The sequence below is a fragment of the Diorhabda carinulata genome, chromosome 9 (genome assembly GCF_026250575.1).
Source record: "Diorhabda carinulata isolate Delta chromosome 9, icDioCari1.1, whole genome shotgun sequence".
Taxonomy (NCBI): Eukaryota; Metazoa; Arthropoda; class Insecta; order Coleoptera; family Chrysomelidae; genus Diorhabda; species Diorhabda carinulata.
The window spans coordinates 17,236,561-17,262,808 of record NC_079468.1 but is presented as its reverse complement, the minus strand read 5'-3'; the positions used below and the strand labels follow the sequence as shown (position 1 = coordinate 17,262,808).

The 26,248-nt window shown below is 32.2% G+C and overlaps 1 protein-coding gene across 8 annotated transcripts in view; it reads left to right on the top strand.

Moving 5' to 3' along the window:
* The window catches only part of LOC130898193 (kalirin), a 372,700-nt gene that overhangs the window by 129,853 nt on the left and 216,599 nt on the right, over window positions 1-26,248 (top strand). For all 8 annotated transcript variants that reach the window (XR_009059842.1, XR_009059843.1, XR_009059844.1 and 5 more), the window contains 2 exons: window positions 47-288; window positions 3,505-3,604. Coding sequence is in view for 4 of the 8 variants with exons in the window: in XM_057807288.1 (XP_057663271.1) it covers window positions 47-288; window positions 3,505-3,604 (342 nt within the window). In the remaining 4 variants the exon portion in view is untranslated. The remainder of the gene's footprint in view (window positions 1-46; window positions 289-3,504; window positions 3,605-26,248) is intronic.

The following is a 26,248-nucleotide window of genomic DNA, read 5'->3' as shown; positions in this document are numbered from 1 at the left end:
GTTGTGTAATGAATGGTGTTTGTGTTAATTGAAAGTTATTTTTTAGACTTCTGAACTGGGAGTAACAGAACATATGGAAGGCGATGAATGCAAATTTGCAGTTTGGACTGGTCGTGCCCCAATTTCTGATTATCGCATTGTACTTAGAGCTTCTTCACTTGAAACCAAACAATTGTGGGTGAAGAAGTTAAGGGAAGTTATACAAGAAACATATTTCAGCGGAGCATTACCGCTTTCACTGCCCAAGAGCCCTGCAAAACTGAAACCTCATAGCCAAAGATCTAGTCGGTAAGTACATATTTCTATTTATTTTTAATAATTATTATGTTCTAGTCCAATAGTGGCAACGTCTACTTCGGATTTGGATCAAATTACAATCTGATCAATTGCTGTATCCAATGAAAAGTTCTGAATTATTAATTCAATAAAAATGTAACTAAACAAATTTGAAGTTTTCAATAGTGCCATTAGATAGTGAATGCTAATTTTACAAGGAAGCCAATACAAAAACGATTGTAAATGAAATGTTTTCTAAATCATTTAAATTGGTATTTAGGCATACCAAGTTTGGTGCACATACAGTTTGAAGATATCTTTACTGATAAATAAGGTGACCATACATCCCGGATTGGCCCGCATTTTTGAAAAGGTCCTTATTTTCAATATTTATCAATATTCAAAATCTGAAAATGAAATATACGATGAGTATGCTTGTATGAAATTATACATTACAGAAAGGAAAATTGCCTAATGGACAAATTACCGAACTGCATCAATCCAAATGTGGGTTGAAACGGTCTCTCAATTTAATAATCGTGAACTCTCATTTTGAAATTTACAATAAAATAAGCAGCGTTCTTTTTCTGTCTGCCTGGTACAAATGCTTCTAGGGAAAGAATATTTTCTTTAATGAATACCTTTTGGGCAAGTGACAAGACTCGATTTGAAATAGACATATTTCATAAGCGATATTACTTATTAAAGTTAATTATGAAAAAAATTGTACAGGATTTTATACGATACTCCAAAGCGAAAAAGATCCATAATTCAAAAAAATATGAAAAGTTTTATACTGATTCTGATTAAAAAAATTGATTCATTAAAAAAATACTGATTTTTATCATTTCCTTAAATATTATTTGTTATATATAATTTTTATTAAAAAATAATCAGAAAAATCTTAATTAAGTTATTTAACTTAACTAACCCCCCGCTACAAGTTCCCGTCCCAGATTTAAAATAAAAAATATGGTCACCTTACTGATAAGTGATGTAAAGACTACAGAGAGTTTTAAATAGATTTTTTCTAATGGCATTACTGTTGTTATTTAATTTTATTTAGACTTCTTGAGTTAGGATTTAGGGCGAATAAAACTAAATATGACTTTATTCGTATTTCAGTTTAATCTAAAAAAATTTAAAAAATATCAAAATGAAATAAAATTCGACCACAAAAGTTGTGTTTAAACTTAAGTAAATCACCGTTTAATGTAAGGAAGAACAACATTAAAAAAAACAAAATAATTTTGAGCAACATGGACTAGGATTTTGAATAAAACTTAATTTTTCAAATCTAGTCTAGTCTGATAAATACGACTTGGGAATCACACTGGTTTATTAAGTCTTCCTTTTTGTTTGCGTCTCAATCTTTGGTTTAGTCGTGCAGAACGAGATCAGAAGCAAATTAGTCATTTTTTCTTCGTATTTTTCTTATAACCAACTCTTGAAAATCTTCACTCTCATAGAAGGTTTTCAACTGAAAGGAAAACGGTTTTTCCTTCTCGTATAATAATATGTAATAACTATATTTATTTGATGTCATCTGTTTGTTGAGTAGTTCATATATTTCGATTGCTTATTTTCTTCTTCCTACCTAGTTCACCTGTAGGTCATTTCTAACATTCAAAAGTACTGGGAATACTGCAATGAGGTTAGTTAACATTATTAGAATTTTGTTTGGTTTGGGTTAACAAATTAAGCACTTCACAAGTTGTTAAACGCTTAAAAGGAAATTTCTCATGCCACAATTTGGGAAAAAGGTCCCCTAGGATTATTTCCCTAAACAATTTTAAGAATGCAATCATAAAACAGATGAGGACGATATTAGAAGACTTATTTATCTAAGTTACTTGTTATTTCTTGTTTTTTTTATAACAAACATGTATATTCATTTCACCATATAATTATCATATTTAATGATAAAGTATCGAGATCTCTGTTCGTAAATTTTGTTCTATTTAATAATTAAGCTTTTTAACCAATAATAAGTAATGTCTTCTAGGTGACAGATTTAGGTTTGCTTCCGTTTGTATTATAAATAACCAATTGAAATATCGGAATTATTTATTGTGGTCCTTATTTGGTATAATAAAATCCTACAGATTACAATAAATCAATATTAAAATTTTAACAAGGCAAAGTTGATGTGTTTAGCTGCAATCTTCAAATAAGCACTCCTAAATAATTGAAATTGTTGAAACTTTCTGGTTGGCAAATGTCGTAAGACTTATTCCAATTTTTATATCTTATACAATTTCACTAGCAACCGAAACTTCTTTAACACGATAGCAACTCATTAGTAAAGAAGTACGAAAAGTTAAATTAGGATTGATTCAAGCGTTATGGGGATCTATTGCATTTTAAATTTTAGATGATATGAAGAATGGAAGGTTCCATAATGTTTACCTTTATAGTGGTTGCAATAGTATCTACAACCACATGGGAATATATAAGCATCTTAGAAATTGATAGTTGAGGTACTCCAAAGTTTCTCTAATTACAAAGGTATATTAAACTTTCAGTTTGCACAGGAGGGTAGAAAATAGGAAAAAAAGTATTAGGTAGCATCAATTATTCTTGCATATCTCTTTAAAAATATAAAGAACCTTACAACTTCACAGAGAGTTTTCTAAGGATCAACATTTATTTGTTGGGGTTATCAATTGAGAAGTAAGATTTCTTTGATAAGACAAAATTTTAAAACTTGATTATTTTGATTATACATCAACACTTATAATTACATTGTCTGACGCGCGTTTTGATAACCAAGTTATCGTCTTCAGAGACTGAAGATAAACTGTTTACCTTCAGTCTCTGAAGATGATAACTTGGTCAGACAGTGCAATTTTTAGTGGCCGTTTTGTTATAACGTCTTAAAATTTTTTTTCCATGAAAACTGTTGAATAATTTTCTCTTCCACATCTGATTTCTTGTTAATGTTGCAAGGCAATAATGTTACTGTCATATTTAGATGTAGCTACAAACGCGTCTCCTTGTACGTTGGTATATTGCTTACAGCGATAAATCCAGTTTATAAAATATCACAATATCTTATTATAAATGTTATCAACCTCATGGTGATTATCTCTCTGTGTATAGTCTCGAATTACTATTTAATTAAACGATTTAACTTTGCTATAAGCTTTGTTAATCAAAATGATTCTACTTCTATTATTATTTCGGTTTTTTCATTGTTATTTTTATTAAAAAAATATTTTGTTTCAGGGATATGGAAGAATGCAATTCTTTAGATGAAAGCGTCGAAAATTTAGATAGGAATTCTTTGACTTCCTTTGGCTCGGGTAATACTACAGACTCCGATAAGGTAAGTTATATGAACATTTAACAATTTATAAACTTCAAGTTCATAATCCAAGATGTCTTTTTTTATTTAGGTGTAAATAAAGTGATATAATGACATTAGATGTAGCACCATAAAACATAAATAAATTTTTGGACTATCATAAAAAAATCAGATTTCCAATACAGTATTTCATCTGCTTTTACTTTTGAAAAATTAATATTTCATCGTTATGTTTAATAGCAAATTACAAACATAAATTTGAAAAACAAACTGACATATATATTTAACTCATTTCAGCTGGTTTTCCAAAGACCAAAACTAGATCATCGACCTTCCACATTACAGATAAACCATAAATTCTGGTTTGATTTACACCATAATATAATATTCAACATACATTTTTCTTGGAAATGAGATTTATACAAATCTGTTTTCATTTTAATTTTACGATAAGCTCCATCGAGTATTGAAAATTTTTACAGGAGGTAGGCGTTTCAATATAAAATCTGTTTCACTGGCTTTCCACTCAATTCTTTGTATAATCTCTAATATTATTAATATCGAATCAATCAGTAACAAAACAAGAGTGGTGATGTGTACGTCAACTCTACGATTTTATAATTGATGATTAATTGAATTAAAGATTATTGTTACATACACGAGATAACCTCACGCTATTCAGTTGTAATTGTACTACAAAGTACTTAATATCTTAAGACTTGTAAGCTTTTCTAGAGCCATGTCAATAAACATCTTATTTTAAATGATTACAAAGCACAAGATCATTCGAAAGTAAATTTGGTGGTCTGAGAAACTACTTGATCATTCCAAGTCTATCATCAAAAGTTTTTTTCAAATAATTTTGAACCTCGCGTTTATTTTTAGCAGTAAAATAATATCTCCTCAAAGTTAACAGGAGGTGAGAAGATTAATTTTCCAATAAATTTCTATTAATCCCAAAAGCCTTTTGGTGTAGTATTCTGATCTTCTCATGCAAATGTTAATTTTTTTGGGGTTAATGAATACTCAGTTGTTTACTTAGAGACCAGAACGTTCACCATCATCGGTATCTATGCGATCTCGTTCAAATTCAGCGAACCAAAAACAAATGGTTCTTTTCGATGAAATAGAGTCCTAATAACACTTTTGAAGCTATTATTGAGCTTGTACAATATTTTTTTCCACCAAGAAGCAATGACAAATTAACACACGAAATTGTTTTGAAAATAACAAAAATAGCTTCACATAAATGGCTGTCACTTTTTCCTGACTAATCGAATTGTCATGAAATTTTACACATAGTCTTTAGAAAGTTGGTACTTCATGAACGTCGTATAAATTTGACAATGGCAGCGCCATCTGTGTGTCAGTCACACGACTTATTGAGTGATGTTATATATTCATTCATAAACAATATGATTTTGAAGAAATTTCGTTTTCTTCGCTTGAATACAGTGAATACAATCACATTTTGCAATTTTTTTAATAATCCGACTAATAGTGGAGGAATTGGCCAATCCTCGTAAACGAAAATGAATAAATTAGTGATAGAAAATGACTGATTCCCAATGGACTATTTTTATTTTTTATCTCACACAAAAATTCATCCTATAGTACAATTGTAAATGAACAAAGACAAATTCTCTTTAACAAATTTTCACGACATTGTAATTTCTATATTGCACAGAATATTTTCCATCACTGTATGGGACAATAATTGGAATTTTATAAAGGGAGTGTAAAAATGCTTTATCAATTTTTCATAATTATACATATTTCACACAGATAAGCATCAAAATATTTTATTTTAAAACAATGTAGATGTCATACAAACAAATTCAATTTGTAAAAGTAGTTTTTCAAAAACGGTTTACGTGGAGTTCTGGATGAAACTATCCATAAAAATAGTTTTTAAGCTTATAACTTCAAACATAATTTTCATATTATGATATAAACACTTCTACATTATTTCACAGTGTATACCAATTAATCTGTACAAGTATTTCATAACTTCTACTCTTAATTACTGCGAAGCAAATGAAACTTTACGAAGATGCAAATTAGGAAATATAGTTTGCCTACTCTCCTGATTCCTAAGAGAAGTTTGAAAGCTCAGTTTTGTTAAACCATTTTAAAGGATACTGGTAGCTTATCATAAGTTTATCTTCACTTTCATTAATGCACCAATTTCATATATTACTTTGAAATTGTTGACGTTTCTAAAAAATTTTTAACTATTTCCCTCTTTTGGTGATCATTGTTCTTCGTATGCGACCGTGAAAAATTGGACTGCAAGCTTCAAAAGAGGTGAATTTTTCATTGAAGATGATGACCGATCGGGAAGGCCAGTTTCTGCGTCAGTCCCCGAAAATATCGATGCAGTTCATGACATGATTTTATCAGACCATCGAATTGGGCTAAAACGAATATCTGAATATTTCATACGAACACGTTCAACATATAGTTCACGTCAATTTAGACATGAGAAAACTTGCTGCAAAATGGATCCCCAAATGTTTGAATGTTGACCAAAAGCGTGCAAGGGTAGAAGCATCGCGTTCGACTGTGCTCGATTTGAAAACGATGTAGACTTCTTAAACCGAATTGTTACTATGGATGAGACTTGGGTACATTTCTACGATCCAGAAACAAAGCAACAATCGATGGAATGGCTCTGTTTCTCCAAGACCTAAGAAGTTTCATGTCCAAAAATCTGCTGGAAAAGTCTTCAATCGGTTTTTTGGGATTGCCATGGAGTAATCATGATTGATTTTTTAGATAAGGGCAGAACAATAACTGGATATTACTATTCGACATTACTGACCATTCTACAGGAAAAAATTAAAGAGAAAAGACGCCGAAGGCTATCCAAAGGTGTTTTGTTTTTGCAGGACAACGCTCCAGCACTAAAATCTCATGCTGCCATGCAAAAAATTCGTGATTTAAGGTTTGAATTACTAGAACACCCGTCTTATTTACCAGATTTGGCTCCGTCCGACTATCATCTCTTTCCTCAACTGAAAAAAAATTTAAAAGGTCGTAAATTTTCTTCCAACGAGGAGGTAATAAAAGCTGTGGAGGTCTGGTTTGCAAAGCAAGAAGAAACATTTTTTTTGAAAGGTCTAGAGGCGTTGTAGGTTTTCTGTAATAAATGTATCCAATTAAAAGAAGTATGTTGGGTAATAAAATATTTTGACATTGAAATTTTGTTTGGTTCTATAGTAAGCTTAGAATTTTTCAATATATCCTCGTAAGTGAATCTACCTTGCTAAAACTTTGACCTATCGATCTATTGTGTAGCACGGACTGTTCACCAATCAGATAGCAATGACTTTGCAACGTGAGCTTTTCAGGCTTCAAAATGCCTGAATATAAGTACCATAGTCTTTGTCTATGGATTCGTAAAGGAGGTGCTCAGCGGTTTCTTTTGGTTTCTTACAGAAACGACAAGACCTGTCGGGAGTTTCTCCGGTACTCTTCAGATGGTAGTTCACTTGACACTGTCCAATGAGCATACCAGTACCTCTGCTTAGCCCATCTTTGTTCAATGAAAGTGTCTTTTGATGCCAGTTGGTAGAATAAGTACAAAATATTTTCGATTGTTTCAGATCTAGGGTCTTATTATATGTTTCTGGTTTTTCCTCGTTTTCCCATTCATGACAATGACTGGATGGCTTCTTGTAAAACCTTTGAAAGGTTGTGGTCCTGTGAATGGAATTGTCACGCTTTTTTTCGCCACATGATCGGCTCATTTTCATGTACTTCGGTGTGACCCACATAAGAGTCATCTATACCATTTTACTGCCATTGATTTCAAAGATTCGATGCAGTTCGATACTAGCTTTGACTTAATTTTATTGTTGTTGTTCTGCTATCTGATAGGATAAATATCTTTACGGAAGACCCTGAACCTATTGGGATAGCGAGCTCCTTTCCTTGCAAAAAACTTACTTAAAACTAAATTAAGGTATCTCCTAAGTATTAAATCTAAAGGCACAAGAAACTTAGCAGAAAGTTAGCATAACGTCAACTTAAAGTAGTTCTCCATTCAAATTGCTCTTAATAAAGGTATTGTTTACAACATTCCCTGTCCAAACAATAACCGTTTGAGGGTGTTTTTCTGTCATTCAGTTAGGATTTTTCGTTTACCAGTAGCGGCAATTTTGACTGTTGAGTGGAAAAGTGCACCTATCAGAAAAAAAGCAGTATACTTAGCAAATACGGCGTGGATCAGCCAAATGTAATAAAAATTCGTTATTAAAGGAACCTACGATATGATTTTAAACAACTCCTGCCCAAACATTAACTTTTTAATGATATTGTGGTGGTATGTTTTTCTCTCATCTTGTGAGGATTTTCATTAGACCAAGAGCGGTAATTGTGACAATTAACATGACCGAGAAATGGAAATGTGCTCTGATCAGAAAATAAAACATCTTCTAATAATATAATATTGTTATCCAACATGTCCACCATTCGCCCACAAAAACAAGCTCTCCTCTAAACCGTCTTCATGGAGTTCCGGAAAAGTTATGTCTAGTTTGATGTCATAACTCAGTGTATTGGCAGCTACTTTTTTTATCTGGCATGAACGATCTCGCGAAACTGCTTGTTTGATTCTTGAGATATAAGTGGTAAATCAGGAAATAGGCGAGTTAATTACTGTTGTTTTCGAGTTTTATCTTCATAGAGGAGGACGAGACCTTTCAAACAATATATCACAAGCCTATACTTTCTCATTTATAAAATTGGGTGTCGTATCTATCATTGGAAGGGGATTGAGGTAGGGATCGCAGTTTCACGATGAAGAATGTCAGCTTATTATTGTTTAGATTTGACGTGTTTCGGGATTTTTTATAAATATATATTTGGCTTCTACACATTGTACAATTGTTCGTCATTTTCAATTTGTTTTCTACCGAAATTAGTCGTGGGAATTTTTTAAGAAAAATATCGAAGTACTTTGTTTCTTTGAGGTTCGTCTATGAACATGCAGTGTAAAAGAATGCGCAAGATTATTACCGTCGCTGCCGTGAAAAGTCCGGACAGGCGCTATTTCCCACCGACCCCGGGAGCTCCTCTAACATCCCGTTATATTGTGTCAGTACGATGCCGGGTTTGTCCCGCGCGCCACGCTCATCGCTTGTTTTTCCATCAACAGCTGGAAAAGCGCTTTTCCGCATACCGTCGTTTCTCTATCACGTTTTACCGTCATCGAACATGTAGCCGCGCCGATGGAAAAATGATGGTCGACAAATTGTACCCTCATCAACCGTGGCGGAAAAAAAACTCCACCGTACTACTGTGCTTTCATTTGAAACAAAAAAGAATGAAATAATAATTGAAAGAGTATAAATTGAAAAATATTCACGTTGGTGCTTGAAAATAATATCACTAAATATAAGGTTTTTTGAATTAAATATTATTAGATTTTACGGGTAATTTCGTGTTTAAATAGGGTTAATAGATAATAATAATCATTATAATCAGAGCTGGGTAAGTACATAAAATAAAGTGCCTTAAAAACGGCTGAAACATTTACAATTTTTTTTTGTGTAGATTCTGAATCTTAAAATAAAAAAGAAACGAAATAATTTATTGAAGTTTAAGACAATATTTACGTAATGGGATAAAAAATATTTATAAATTATGCTGCAACGCCTAAAATAACTGGATAAACACTAAATGGTATGTTTATACAGATGCAATCAAAAAATTTCTTGTGATCCTTCAGTTTCATAATTTCTTGTATTTATATAATTGGCATTGAACGAATTTTCTTTGTACACATATGTCAATTTTTTTTATTTCCAAATATAGTTGCTTCATAAATAAAAATATTGATAACATAAAAAGAATTCCAAAAAAAGTTTTGCAATACTTACTGTAGAGTACAGGGAAAAGTCGATGTCTTTTTAGGCAAATAGTGTTTCTATGTGATGGAAGCTCCAAGTTAATCGTTATAGATGTAGGGTATGCAAGATACGGCGGTTGAAAGTAATAGAGTGTGTCTGTAGGTAACTTTGTGTTAGTCATTTTTTGAATATTCAAGTCTGCTTTCTAGCAAATTTGAACAATTTTTCAAAAGTTTGAACACTTCTTTGATCTCTCTTAAAACATAGGTGACGTATACTCCAGGAAAAGGAATACATTTCTTGAGAGTTTTTGAGATATTTCTGGAAAATTTATGGCTATCAGGATAACTTGATATAAAATTTTGTAATTAATTCAAGCAATATCTTGGAAGTATGGTAACTTTTTGGTAAATTTGAACACTTTTCCAAATTTTTGACCACTCACTGTCAAAAGATAGGTGACATGATGTATATTCAAGGACAAACATATATTTCTTAAATGTTTTTAGGATACTCCTGGAAAATTTGAGCAATTTATGGCGAACCGAATAACTATAAAATTTTTTGGAAAATTTAAGCAATTTCTTTGAAATCTGATAACTTTCTGGGGAATTCAAATAATTTCTCAAATATTTGATTACTTCTTGGATTGGATTGGATTGGATTGGATTGGATTGGATTGGATGTACTGTATATTCCCAGAAAAACAAAAAATTTTCCAAAGTTTTTATCTTAAAAAATTTGCAGAAATTATAGCAATCGCTTCAACTTCATATATTTCAGCAATTCTTGGAAGTCTGATAACTTTTTGGCAAATTTAAATGATTTTTAAATTTTTTACCTCTTTTTACTTCTTGGAATTCTTCTTAAAGGATATTTTTTAGGACAAACAGAAGCAGAAAGCTTCTTGTAATTTTCCTGAAAAAATTTAGCATTTAGAATGACTTCATAAAATTTTCTGGAAAATTGAAGCAATTTTTTGGAATTCTGGCAGCTCTCTGGTAAATTTTAAAAATTTCTCGAACGTTTGACCACTCTTTCAATCCCCGTTAAACGTTATGTGACGTGACGTATATTCTAGGATACGGAGAGAAGTTTTTTCAAAGCATTTAATATCTTCCTGAACATTTTGTACCAAGTATGTTAATCAGAATAACCTTACAGAATTTTTTGGCAAATTTAAGCAATTTCTTGGAAGTCTGGTAAGTTTTAACTACTTTCTGGAAAATTTCTTAAAAGCTCTAAAACCCACAAATGATAGGTGACTTTCTAGAAAGATTGATCAATTTTACGAAATTTTCGTATAATTGCGTGAACCTTTTTTCTCATAAAAAACTTCTGAAAAATTCAAGCGACATCTTGGAAGTGTAGTAATTTTCTGGTAAGGTGGTCTTTTTAGAAAATTGTAATAATTTCTATCACTCCTATATGCTTCTTAGAAGAGTGACTTTCTACGAGGTTCTCGAAAATGAAACTAATTTCTCAAAGTTTTGTAACGTTTCCTGTGAAATTTGAGCAATTTCTCGCAACATAAGATCCTAAAGCAAGTAATTTCTTAGAAACCCGGAAAATTTTAAAAAATTTCTCAAAATTCTAGTAAAATGTGGGCGAATAAGTTTATTTACAAAATAAAAACAAATATAAAAATAATATTTTACTATAAATAATAAGAATTTTCTTTAACTTTTTACTACTTAGCCTTTTTGTACGTTTTTCGACGAATTCTTCAATTTAGGTCTCTTTTGATTGAAAATAAGTTTAACAACAGATAAAAATTGTTAGTTCGACCTATAATAAGATTTTATATGTAATGTATGTCTTATAGAATACTCTGTTTACACCACTACTACACCAACACTCACAATTACAATGTCTGACTGTTTACCTTCAGTCTCTGGAGACGATAACTTGGTTATCGAAACGCGCGTCAGACAGTGTGAGCGTTGGTGTAGTGGTGGTGTGAACAGTGTATTCAGTATGAATATCGCCAACGGTTCCAGAAACTCCAACTTAGTAATGTATGTTTTCTTTTATTTATTTGTAGAATCGATTGTTTAGCAATTAAATTTGTAAAAAATGCTCAAAGTTATACTAAATTCTATATTCTTGCGAAAAAAATTACGAGGTTATTGTCCTTATTAAATTATAACGGGTGTGATTTATAATAAAATTTCCTCAACCTATATCTACAAGGTGGTATTTTCGGTATATCAATATTCCTGCTGAATTATAAGAAGGTGGAATTAGCAACCCCTACTTTATTATTGAATGAAAATTATTTATGAATCATACAAACAGAAAGACTTTATATTCGAAGTATAGTCCATCGTATTCTGTGGTTTTCAACTTTTTTACCCTTTAGTAAAACCATTCTTTAGGCTTAGATGAAAAAAAAATTCCGTATTGTATTTTCAACATCTCCTTTGAAATCAAATTTTCCCCCTCGCAAGAATTTCGCCATGGATCTGGATTTATCGGTGCAAAGTCCGGACTAAATGCTGAATGTAGTAGGAGTTCTTCGATCTTATTTCGCGTAATTTTCGCAGTATATATATAACATTAGCTTGTTGTAAAAGAACTCGCTCTCGGTTAACTGAATCAGGATATTCCTCCGATAAAACCTCATACATTCGCATCTGCCTCGGCAATGGTATCTCGACCATCTGAAATGATTTCTAATTACACTAAACCTTAATAATTCCACCATACACCATAACAAGACTTTCCGCTCGAATCGACATCTCTTAGCGACGGGTTCTGGTAATTGTTGTTTACCTAATCACTTTTTAATATTTAGATTGTTTAGATAAATCGTCGTGTGTAACAATGGTTCTAATAAATCGATGATTTTTTAACATAACAAGGAGCTGTTTACTCTACTATCTGTTAAATCGTTTGTCGCTGTTTTGTCGTAATTTCAAATGATAACAGGCGAGTGCGGGTATTAGGTTTATTTTCTACTTCTTCCCTTGTAACCTCAATATCCCACGCAAGTAGACGATCTGAGCCCGAACAATTTTCAAGCATCAAATTACACTATCCAAGACGTTTGAACCTACGCTTCAATTTAACATATTTTCCTTGATGCCACAGCTGCTTTAATGTCTTGTTTTTAATAATGTCTCAACAATATACGGATTTGATATTTATCGCACTCTATACTATTTATTATAAAAACGTACTGCGACATTACTTACGAATAGAGGATTAAATTCCGGCATTCTGAATCCCAGGATCCCGGACGATTTTATACCCCGAGCATTTCGAGATTGTAATTAACTAATTACGGAATTGCAAGGAATATAATTGAAATCTGTATAAAACTATTACGTGAAACGAAACGTATTCCAGTTTGACATTTGGCAGCCATCTCGGTTTATCAGATGATTTTTTTATTGCGACGTCAATTTCTAAATATAGTTTCTATGTGAAACACAAGAAAAATAGAGTGCCAACTTCAATATGGAAATCATTTTTAACCGCAAAAGACAATAATACAACGCTTTGTCCAACTATTTTGAAAACCGCATGAGGGGTACACACAAATTTGTTTCAATACATTCATGATAAATAGAGAAAGCAGTAACATCATTAACAGGGAGTTTTCAAGAACCACCACAAAAAATAAAATAGATTCAGTGGCTTATTCGCATTGATGAGTGAATGAGTTATTTGGTTAATATCTTGGCTCCAGTTGTTAGTTAGTTAGCACTTTGTCGCCCTGATGTCAATTTATACACGTCGAATGTTGCTTTTCAGTTTTGTGAAATTGAGTTTTCACAATTGAGTGTGAATGATTTACGTTTGGCTTCTAGGTTGAAGACTTACTTGTTAGACCGCATTAAAGATCGTTGACAAAAAGAAGTGAAGAAGCTACTTGAAAAATTCTCATATTGAGACTATTGAGAGTGATAATTGGAATGACAAAGAATTGTTCTCAATTCACCAAACAGCTTATAAAAACAGATTATTACTTTAACTGAAAGAAGGAAGAACAACTGCGAAATTGAAAGAGAAAGTGAAGTTGAGATGTGAAATGATTCCGTATCATTTGAGAGTAACAGAACGGACTGATCGTGAAAAGAAAACTCCAGGTTGAAATACAAAACAGTATGAGAAGATTATCACCAGACATGTTAATAGAAAACGAATTTTCTCAAATTATCAAACAGGAAATGAATATGTTTGAAACAAACTTCCACCAGAGATTATAATTTGGATCAAACTGAAAACAATTTTTCCGACTTAAGCTGTTGTTTACAAATTGTAACAATTTTTTGACAATAAAGCATTTCTCTCTCTCTATTGAGCCAGAGTGCAGCTTATGAGCAAACTTGGAGATGAAACTTTGGATGCATTTTTATTTCTAAGATGTTATTTCCGCAATCTAAAGAATTAATGCGCATGTCTGTATTGTTGAGTGTAGGTAGAATAAGCTATTTTCATTATGTTACCTAATAACATTGTGGTAGACACTTTATTTATTGAGAGATTTAAGTTTGAAAGATTGGGGTTAATTAAAGTTGTGAGTTCCGTATGCGTACGATTTTTGACTTTGCTCTATCATACGTACATTTACTTAATTATTTCACCAAAATAAAAAATGATTTTTAAGTAAAATAATAATTTCTAGATCGCGTTCGTAATCTCGACGTTATTTATTCAGGGATCCCGGGATCAGAAAAAAGGTCCGGTATCAAATCCTCTACTTATGAAGCCCTCTTAGTATTTCTTGAAATACCCGTTTATTCAAAAATATTACTTAATTTTCAAATGTTTCTCAGTACCAAAAAAATCAAACATCTACAACTGTTTTATATCCTCAATAAGTAGTATTTACGAATGCTTTGTGAGAATTTCGTTGTAGGAAATACCCATTATAGTTTTATACGGACAATCATTTGATTTTTGTCGCATAATTGTAGAAACATCCTGTATAACTAATAAACGAAAAGAAATTCGACAAACTAATACAATTCAAATAGTATTATATTTCTTTCTTACCATTCTTTTTGGTATATAAAATTGAATGTGGAATGTTGTTGAATTCAAAAAAACTTTTTGGATATGCAATTCAAATGAATATTTTTTACTAACTGCAGTAATTCATTCTCGGATTCCATTAAAATACTCTGGAAATAACCCATTCTAAAAACCGATTTTCCACATTGTGAATTAATTTTTCTCGATCCGAACCATTTTATGTTATAATGTAACTTGATAATTGCCGAACAGATGAATTTTTAATCACCCACAAAATTGAAATTTATGGAAACAGTAAAATTTTCATATTTTAGAATTCTTTTTGATGAGTTGAATTTTAACGAGCTTCACAGTTTTTAAAGGGACTTAATAAAAACGGTAAATAAGAGAAAATATGTTGCCACTCAGATTTTCCTACTGCTTCTAGTGAATTATACTGAGAGGACTTAGAATTAAATGATTTTGATAATTAGTATTTTATTTATTATATTTAAGCTTTTATTTCCAAAGGGGTCCACGAATAATTCGACAGGGACTTCGACTGATCCTCATATTTTTGGATAATATTTGAAAATATGGTAGAAATTGATCTGCAGAGGGTCTACTGAAACAAGAAAGTGTATAGACATTTGTATGGACATCATTTTGACTTTCTTTGACAGTTTCAATATATAGATTGTATTTGATTTATAATACTAGAGTCTGATTTTGTACTCAAACGCAAAATAGACAAGGCAAGTTCAATTGAAATTTTCAATTAGCAAATTGTTTAAACAAAACTTTGGCTTTTCATATTCTCATTGAACAGACTGTTCACACTAATAAAAATTAGACTGCTCTTGTCAAAAACTATACCACAGTAGCCAGATTCAATAGAACTAATTCATTTCATGGAGGTACTATGATAATGTCCACAAACAACGACTTCTCCGAAATAACACAGTTCAATGATATAATATCTGAGAAAGTATTCGAATTTTCTATCATCTACCATAAAACTTATGACCTCTATATTATTTGTATTTACAGTACACCTGACGTTGCATACTTTCTGTCACAAACTACTGACCTTTCTAGAGTCCTTACCTCTAAAAAGCAGTGTGTGTGTTGGTCATTCTCTTGGTATAATCATGAATATAACGGCAGCAACCAGAATAACTAAGACCAGTTCTAGTACTACAGATTATGTCATCGTATGATCCAGAATTCACCGACTGTACTGTCTTTAATTAAGGTCTCTTCGATCATGAAACAGTGTTAACAATATTTTCGGTAAAATCCAATACTAAAAATGCTTCTCGCAAATTATGCCGTATCTTTTCGGAAAAAAATTTTCAACATTTCAAGCACCGTTGTCAAACAACTGACTGGAACATGCTTTCTGGTGATAGGACACTACTAATCTGGCATCCAATTCTTTTCCCCTCAGGCGTATTAAAAATAAGCAAAATAAACCCTGGCCCACTAAAGGCTTACGTAAATCTGCAAAGAAAATGCAATCTTTATCTCACCTAAGAAAATTCTCGGATAGTGTCAAAAATTACGTGAAACTATACAGATTTTTCATGAGATTATAAAAGCTGCCAGATATTTATTATAATAGGAGACTCGCCAATTCTCGTAATGTTTCTAAAGAAACATGGTCCATTGTGAATGATCTAAGAAATAAGGCTTCTTCAACAAGCATAATATCTACTTCACCTGATAACCTCAATAATTACTTTGTGAATGTAGCTAAAAATTTATCAAATCCTATAACTCCTTCTCATGATCCGCTTTCATATCTCCCCTGTTGCTAATGCTAACTTACACAGTTTCTTCTTTATGCCCGTAGTTTTAGCAGAGCTTCGTGGTGCAATTGATGACATCAAAAATAAATACTCATCTGGAACTGATGGACTTATTATTAAATCACCTCACCACTTTAATTCACGTTTCTTTTCTAAATGGCACTCTTCCCAATTACCTTAAGACGACTATAATTATATCTCTGCATAAAGGGGGAGATAAAAATCAAGCATCGAATTATCGCCCAATTGCACTCCTTCCCACGTTATCTAAGATCATAGAAAGATTGGTCAAAAAGAGGCTTTTATCATTTCTGTTCAAATATAAAATAATATCTACCCTACCCTAATCAGCTATCACTCTACTCGATTGTGTTAATCATAATATTTTAATAAAAAAATGGCAGTACTACGGTTTCAGGGCAACATGTGGAGTTCCCCAAGGCTTAGTACTAGGCCCTATTTTGTTTCTTCTGGACATCAATGGTAAAATATGTCTATTTGCAGATTCTTAGTGCTTGTTGTGGACAATTCTTAAAATAGAAGTTATATATTGCCGCCTTATCTAAAAAATTATGTTCCTCCTATTTTGCGCTGACGTCAGTTTCCAAAGAACAGTTCTTATCCACCTCCTTAACTGTCTATTATGCCCTTATTGACTCGCATTTCAGATATGCACTTCACTTCTGGGGAACGTGTGGTGCGACTTAATTTGAGCGAATCTTCAAACTACAAAAGAGAGCTGTTAGATATTTACTCGGACTAAACAGCAGGGCTCAATGCCGGGACTCCTTCAAAAGATTAAAAATTCTGACTCTTCCTTCCTTATTTAACTTTGAATCCGTTTGCCTAATTCGTAAGCAAGCATCTCCAATTTCAGAAAGATCGTTGGTCCACTTAGGAACGCGGAGCACGACATTTACCTACTTACTCCACGTTCAAAATTAGTTAAGGGCTCAATATTTTACAATGCAAAAAAATGCACAATCACTTGCCAATTGAAATCAAATCGATATAATCTTTTTCCGCATTCCGGAATAATTTGAGGGGAGTGCATTCTACTCTGTAAACGACTTTTAATATTTAATTCCGGGCATGTTGCATACTGGTTTAATTTTTACTATGGACTCTATACGACTGGAATAATGAATTTGAGTGACGGACAGTTCACTATTACTTCTTCCACCATATTTTTTGTGGTGTAGTAAAGCGTAATCGTCCATAAAAACAAGAGTTATCGTCTTATGGTCCGATGACATGAAAGGGGTAGATATTTCCCGTCAATGTCTGTGGTGTATGCATTTTTCTCATACTTAGATAATACCACCCCAAAACATGTCGCTCCATCTCTGAAGAAGAATAACATTCTAGTAAAAGTTTTTAGCGCTCCACGTCCTACTTCTATAGGTCTTTACGTCTCTCATTCCTTAATTCCAACTTGGACATATCTGAAAAAAGGACTGCAGGAAAAACCAATTTTTACGCTTTAACTAGCCCACGCTAAGCGCGCGTCTTAATGTTGTCTAGTGAGTCGAGGCACCATTAAAGTCGAAAAAGCAGCTTTCCTTTTTCTCTCTTGAATTTGTTACCCCGTCTCCTACTCATATTTTGAGTCTCTTGTAGCTGTCTGATTATTCTAATAAAAAACAATATGGGTATATCAGGTGTATCTGATTTGACAAAAATTGTTAATGCATAGTTGTATTGTGCTAAAAAGAGATGCTCAATTTTACAACATAACATAAAACCTATAAAAGTGCCGATATAGATTTTGTATTAAGTTTTACGAGGGGGATTTAAATCAGGGTTACAATATGGTCGTAACATCGAATTTGTTTGAACAAAACAGCAGTTAATCAGATAGAACTACTCATTAACTTGACCGTTCCCTTTGAAAAACAATATGTTGATACTTTACCGATAATTAATTTTTATCGACAGATGTCCCATTTCCCATTTTTTTTTCTCTATCATCATTGTGTTATTGATTTTCGATCGTCACCTATTTCCCGTGGGTCGCTTCAAATTAGACCGATCGTTTGAAGACGTACCGTCGGTCGTGTGCAAACACTTTTCGTGTAAACATTTTGCTCGTACGAATAATGTTTGCACACCATATAACGTCAATATAGTTGGGCTTATAGCTTATTTTGGTCGCCCGTCATCGATTGTAGAAATCCGCAAGCAAGTTATAATAACAGTTATAATAGAAATATTTTTTAAAAAGGATCTGACAAAGTAATATATCACACCACATCTTTTCTATATTTGAAACTCTGCTTCACGACGCTGATATCCACCACGTTAAATCATCCGTAGGCAATGTACAATGTGATTTTTATCAGGGTAGATATACAATCTCACAAATGCCAGGGTGCTGTATCTCCCCAATACTTTTCAAAATGTATGTTTCAAAAGCTCTGATAACTTGGAAGAGAAATGCAAAGGAATGAGAATCCAAATCGACAATGAAACCTGGTTATACACCTTTCAGTTCACAGATGGTCAGGTGATATGTGTAAATCAGAGAGAATATATGGCACATAAATTAAACGAAAAATACGAAAAATGTTGTCTGAAGATGTACAGAAAACAACGGAATTTTAAAGAGTTGTGAGAACTATAAATATCTAGCAGTTATTTTTGACAAAGAAGGAACAGATGATACATAAAGGCATTTGACCGCTTGGTTCATGATATTCTTCTCACTTAGCTACCCAATATTGGCTTAACTGGTTCATTTACCATTTTTTATTTCGGTTACTCTTCATAGTTTCAACTCAACATAGAAATTCACACATTTTTTGGAGTACCATAGAGGTCAGTTCTTGAACCGGTGTTAGGTTAGGTTAGATTTATAAATGAAATTGTCTTTTTCTTTAATTTCTTATTTCTTAGACCTTTTGATATGTTCAGGTTTCTAAATGTTCTTGATTTTGGGTCTCCTCTGTTTCAAAATTTTTAAAAGATTGATAAAAAATTGACGTTTCCACTAATTTTAAGTTATTTTACCAAAATATATTCCTTCATAATGAATATAAAAATAATAATAATAAGAAGAAAAATTAATTTTTCCTTGCTCCTAACATCTAATAAAACTACGAATAATTGATGTTATATATTTGAGATGTAAGGACTAAGGAAAAATTAATTTTTCTTCTTATTATTTTTATTTTATAATCATGATGAAGGTGATCTATTGACCAATATAAATACGCAAATTGTCAGTGTCGATATCATATTTTGATAAAGACTTAAAATTAGTCGAAACGTAAATTTTTTATCAATCTTTTAAAAATTATTAAAAAAACTAATAGAAGAAAAATAACAGAAGAGCCCTAAAATCAAGTACATTTTGACATTGTCTTTAGGTCCCCTTGATCGTTACTTACTGATATAATATGTCATCAAACTTGACCGGGATTGACAAAAAAAACTTTGTTACATATATTAATGAAAATATTTATTACCGCATTCAAACCGTTTAGTACTTTGAGCAAATTGCTCTTTATGGTTCTAATGGACTCATGACGCGTTCCCCTAATGGGATTATTGCGTTTCGAAAAAAGAAAAAAGTCACAAGGACCTAAATCTGGCGAATAAGGTAGCTGAGCGATGACTCTGGTTTCGAATTTGACTAAAACCTCACTCATCTGGAATCACGTTGGAATTTGAAGGTTTCCCCCTCTGAATCGAGTTCATGCCGAACCACATACTTGATTTTCGACCGACCTTGACACGATTCCTCGGTTTCGTCTCATTTTTGTTACGACGTCATATTTATAAACCCACATCTGACCATTATGCTAGCTTCAATTTCTATCGAGTTATGTGTGGTATTTTTTCTACAAAGACTTATGAGTTACATTAATTTTTGTTAATATTAGCTTTTAATTTTGCTTAAAATGAATTGAAATTACTTTATATGTATGGCAAATACAATTGTACGGAAAAGTATGGTAACAGTTAACGGTTAAAATCTGTTTTGTGACCACAACTCTATTTTCTCCGTATAGGCTTGTATAACCAATTTATAAAAACTGTAGGTGCTAAATAATTGAGAAAACAAAGTTATAGTTTTTCAATCACACCCTATATAAATTTTTTAAAAAATAAAACATAAATAGAAATGGTTACCGACATGATGCCGAAAAGTCATTCTCCATAAGCTCAATTTTTTTTGTGTGCGCACCACTGTGTAGATCAATGAAGTTTTTGCTGTGATTGACAGTTTGGTGTTCGTAATTCCGTTGTATGATCGCTACTTATCAGACACAATAAGTGTCCCATAAGTCTATTATATTGTGCATTATTGAATCAGCCGATCTGTTCTACAAGTGACATGAAACATGACTTTGTTTCCCTGCAAATGCCACCAAACCCCCACTTTTGTTTCGATACCCTACCGACATTGTATTATTCATATATTATTCAATTATTACAAGGGGTTCGGCTGATAACTTCGCTGCACATAAATCCTCGTTTGTTTAGTAAATTTTTATTTAGGAACAAATTTGTGAGTTGTGGGTATATAACGGATTTTGACTTAGTTAACTTCCTCTCTACAAACCAAAATCAACAGCCAATTTCATCAAATCAAGTTGGAATGGGAGTTTTTGGACTAACACTATTAGTTACAAAATCAAATAATCGTTAAATCGATGTTTAATATTTCAAAAACTATCCGTTCAGTCATAATGTTTATTAGTGCTGTATTATTAATTACTGGAAAATATGCGACAATCCTCAGTTTTCCAGATTACATATTACGCTGTTCTTAAATTTAATAGTAATTTACGTTGTCAGATGGGAAAATAGACAAGCAGATAAATGAAAGGAAGCCTGTTAAATACTAATTTCCGGGTTCGTGACGTCCATTTTTTTAAATGACTCTATGACGTAAAATCTTTTTTTTAGTCCATTTCTACATTATTTGAATTTGAATGTTGAGGTGCTTAAATACTTCAAATCCTCTTCAAACTTTGAAAACTTGAAATGAATGTAAGAGGGTCATCCCAAAAGCTTTTTTATTTTTTAACATAGTCTTCTCTTAAATCTATACAGTTGCCGTCTTTCTCCTCAAAATAGACGTTTACGTATGCGATAACGTCCTCGTCTGATTAAAATCTCTCTTGCAAGTGAAACTTTAAGGTTTAAAACAGAAAAATGTTGATGGGGACCACATCTGGTGAATATTTTTGATGGTGAATTGATTCAAAGTGCCATTCTTGAATTTTAGCCAACCCCACCAACGAAGTGCGAGGAGATACGCTGTTCTGATAAAAAAGCATCTCATCAAGTAATGATGAGTAATATTCCTGTGTTATGGTTGTATCATTACTTTTTCGTCGTATGAAACCGTCTTTGCCTTTTTCGGAGCAGACGCGCCCTGTACAATCCATTGCCTTGACGAATTTTGCTTAAAGTGCGCCAGTAAGGCCTGGAAAATGTTAATTACAATTCCTAGGATGCCTAGGTATGCATAATCCTTTGATCAATATATGGCAAATGGGACCAGAACCCATACTTGGTATAGATAAATGAGTAGCTATTAGATATTTAGATATTAGATATACTAATAGAACCCACAGGTAATATAACTGAACTTTACAAATTTAATGAAACCACATTTTAGCCAAATTTGTATAAGTTCTTCCTTCATTTGTAGATGTTTTATTTCCGTGGAAAGTTCTTCGATTAATCAAAATATGCTATCGGTATCTATTTGTATCAGTATCACTATTTGAATTTATAATCTACTCTTCAATAATAGTAAAAAATTGGTTCGCTTCCAATAAATTTTTGCTCAAAACATTTCGCGCGATCACACCGCTTTTCCCATTCTTCAACATTGAAATGCTTAAAACATTTATCATAGTAAGAAACGACATTTTAGGAAATTAAAATTTTTCTTAGCAACAAATATTTTTTCATTTCTGCTCATACTAATTAAATTGGATTCCAATCGAGATGGCGAGGGGGAAAACTTAATACTCTAAAAAGATCATAAAATTCGTAAGTTATGAGGGCGAATAATTATGGCTTTTACATTTCTCCGTCAAACGGAATGTTTCGGGTTCTTAACCATTCCTGCATGATGGTTTTCTTTGTTTCAGAGGTTAGTAAGGTCTATTTTAAATTCGTTGTGTTGTGATGATCGAGCGCATTGTCAATAATAACAAATCTTCCGGTTGATAAATTAGGTAATCATTTTTCAGTTACCCATTTTTCGTAATTATCAAAATTCATATTATGGTGCTAATCGTCAGTGCAACAGCTTGACTTCCATCTAACATATGAATCGGATACAAAGGCTGCTTCACCTTCAGTATCAACTATTATAACTCGAGCGCCTTTGGAAATAGGTTTTTTTTTCTATTTATCATTTCTTGAATCATTCCATCCTTTCGAATGTGTATGAGATGAATGAATGTATGTTTCATCGATATAATGGATACATTTAAAAAAATTTCGACTGAGGACTTTCGTTTCTTGTAACGTTTCACAAAAATCCAGTCTAATCAGTATAGGATCTTGTTTTACAAAGTTAAATAATCATGGAGGCCTTAGTATGAAACAAACAACAATTTGATGATCATGTATTGCGGTTCTAGGACTCAAACTGTTGTTTGTATCATATTAATAGCTGAGTTCCCATAATTATTCAACTTTTAACAGCAATAGCATTTTCTCTGATTTTGCCATGGATAACTCATTCATAGTTATTACGTTGAGTCAATAATAATTACGTTTCTGAAACGTTGTTATTTGTTAAATTAGATATTGCTAATCAAAACTTACTCAAATTTTGAATACACTGACATGTTATTAACTTTAGTCGAGTGTTTAGGAAACTCTAGTGTAACTGTTACGCGTTATGCAGAAAAGTTTTCTCGAAGAAACTTACCATTAACAGACGTTGTTGAGAAACTGGGAATATGAGACCTAAAAAAATGAATTCTGGTAGGCCAAGAACAATAAAAACCATGCGGCAAGACAAACAAATGCGTCTTCTTCAAGTACTTGGAGAAGCAACAGCCACATCCTTATAGACAAGTCCAAGACCTCTTGCCAGACGATCTACCGGTTAGAGTGTTAGATGTATGTTTAACTATCGTAATGCAAACTACTGGTGTGATGAAATTCCACATGTCACATTACCAACACTCATTTGAAGTTAATTTTTTGCAACTTTTGTTAACAAATTAATAGGTTATCAAATTCTACCTGGAAATTTAAATGGTGATATGTACCTGGATTTTTTAAACCATTACTTAATCGAGATATTAGAAGATTTGACGCTAAATGAGCGAAGATCTCTATTTTTTATGCACGATGGAGCTCCACCGCACTTTGATAGAAAGTGTCGTGATTGATTGAGTGATTATTTTCCGAATCGATGGATTGGTAGAGGTGCAGAAGCTCCGATTCATTGGCCTCCTCGGTCAAGCGATTTTAATCCCTTGGATTACACAGTTTGGTCGCATTTTTAATGCCACAGAGATAAATTCACCTCAAGGATTGAAATACGGAATTGAACGTCACTTCATTGACATCAGAGCTGGTCCCAACCGTTAAAGCTTTGTTTATAAAAAAGGATTGATATGTGTATTAGTAAAAACGGAAAACATTTTGTACACCTACTCTAATTGAATTCTGTTTTATGTTATTAACGTTTTTTTAAAATTTTCATCTTGTGTTTTTTTGTTTAATTAATACATTTATCATTACTTCATACCAGCATCGGTTATTACTTCATAATTTCCAACTGAAAATATGTCGAATTTTACAAGAGTATCTTCTCGGTGTAAAATTAAATGATGTTTAAGTTTACTTGAAATATTGCTTAATAAATTTATTATAGAAAAAGTTATGCTCAGTACTACATGGTACGAACGGTGTAACTAGCGCCCTCTATGAGAGTCATACATAAAAACAAATTTATTGGTTATTTTTTAATGCAATATTGCTCTGTAATTGTGGCAAAATCGTAAAAAGTATGTATGATTTTTTGTTCTTCAACGCCCTTTATCTTGATTACGGATGGCGTTACGAAAATTTTTTACTGAGCAAACTCGAAATATTTTTCAGTTTTCTATCTATCCTAGAGACGAGATAATCTTTTTTGAAAAACCCTGTATAACTTCATTAGTATTTAAAATTGTATTTGTAGAAAATGTCGAATAGACTTCGTTCCATTAAGATGGAACGATTATTTTTCATTTTACGTCATCGAAAACCTTTCTAATGGCCATGTCACCTTAATGTCTCTTTACTTCTCTGATAGCCTTTTTTCTCAATATTTTTCTTGGATTGACTTTACAATTGGTACGCACTTTTCTGCTACCTGAAAATTTAGGATCAATCTGCGTAAAAACCACGATCATATTTCCTCCAATTTTAATTCATTTGTTCTTTTAAGAACACTTGAATTAACTGTATTAATATATGTATTAGAGGAAGTGAAACCTTAAGATTAATAAAAAGTATAGAACTATTTTGCAAAATTGAATCTTCTTTAGAGATTTTAATTTTCGGAGCTCGACCTTCTGCTTCTCACTTAGAAAATTTCAAAATATTGTTTATAATTTCACGACTTTCGCCTGTTAAATCTTCATTTCGGTAAAAATAGTATAGAGTAATATTCAGTCGAAAATATTCACTTTACCAATGATACCACGTTTTCTTAGCTGTATTGCATTTAAGTTCCCATTTTCCATCAGTACCAACATTTCCCTGATATTTATACTTTGTTACTTTTTCCAATATGTTTTTTTCACACCTTTGTGTTTGATTGTTATTATCTACCGAAATCTACTATTATTTCATTAGTTGCGGTAGACGTGATTGATTCCAAAAGTTCAAAGTGACCCTAGGGCATCATTACTTGTGGTATAGAATAAGAGTCCATGCGATTGGTGCAAATCTACCGCTGATACTTTAGCTTTTTTACTATAATAAGAACCTTTCCACGTTCCAATATTTTCTGTGCTTTTTATACCAGACTTTCGATTCTTTTATTACGTTTGTATTCACACACAATGGAATCTGACGTAAAAATAGAGATTGTTCGAATAAACATGGTGAGGATAGAGAACGAATTAATTTTTTTCGAGATTGAGCTTTGTTCCGAACTGCCGTCTTTATTGATTGAATTTTCATTTTCTGGGTAACATTCTACTCGTATAGTGTTAATAAAATATATTTTTCTACGTCCGTTATAATATTCACGTTTTTTTTATTCATCCATTGTCACTGTAAAATTTTTATTTCTTGATATTCGTTCAAGAAAATCCGTTTTGTGTCTAATTAAAAGGAGTGTAGTATTATTTTTAGTGGTGGAGAGTAATAGTGAAGAAAGATTAAACTGCACTCCAGAAGATGTTGAATCGGCAATTGCAGCGACTATGAATCTTCTCAATATTCAAAGGAATATAATTCTTTTATAGAGTGGCGTACTAAAAAAAGGAATAACTGCTTCACAGAATGAGTGTTACTAACTTACTTTGAAACTAAATCCAAAATGTGGAAGTCTTCAACACTTTCGTCGACTTATTCAAAACTGAAAGGCACCCTAATGGTAAATAACGACGTAGACATCAGTGAATAATTGAAACTCATTGCATATTTGAAAAATAAATCAGTTGGCTATAGATATCACAGTACCTGATACAAAAACTCATGTACAATGTCGATTTACTGTTATTGGTGATATATCTGACAAAAGATTAAACTTGATAAACATTTATAAAAAATATAAAAACCAACGACCTATAAATGTCGAAACACATCATTTCTTTTAGCAGTATTTACCTAATCCAAAAAACTACATTGGGCATACATTTTGACGCTCTTCCGCGTCTCCATTAGTGGATTCCAGTGGTGATATAATAAAAAGTTTGTTGAAATTCTTGATTATGTTTTTTTTACTTCGTTTATGGCCTTTACACTTCACGTATTTGTTTGCGAACTAATTGAGGTCATAAAAAATGATTTTTTTCCGTTTAATTTGTTTCCGTATTTCCGTTGTATGTTCATGA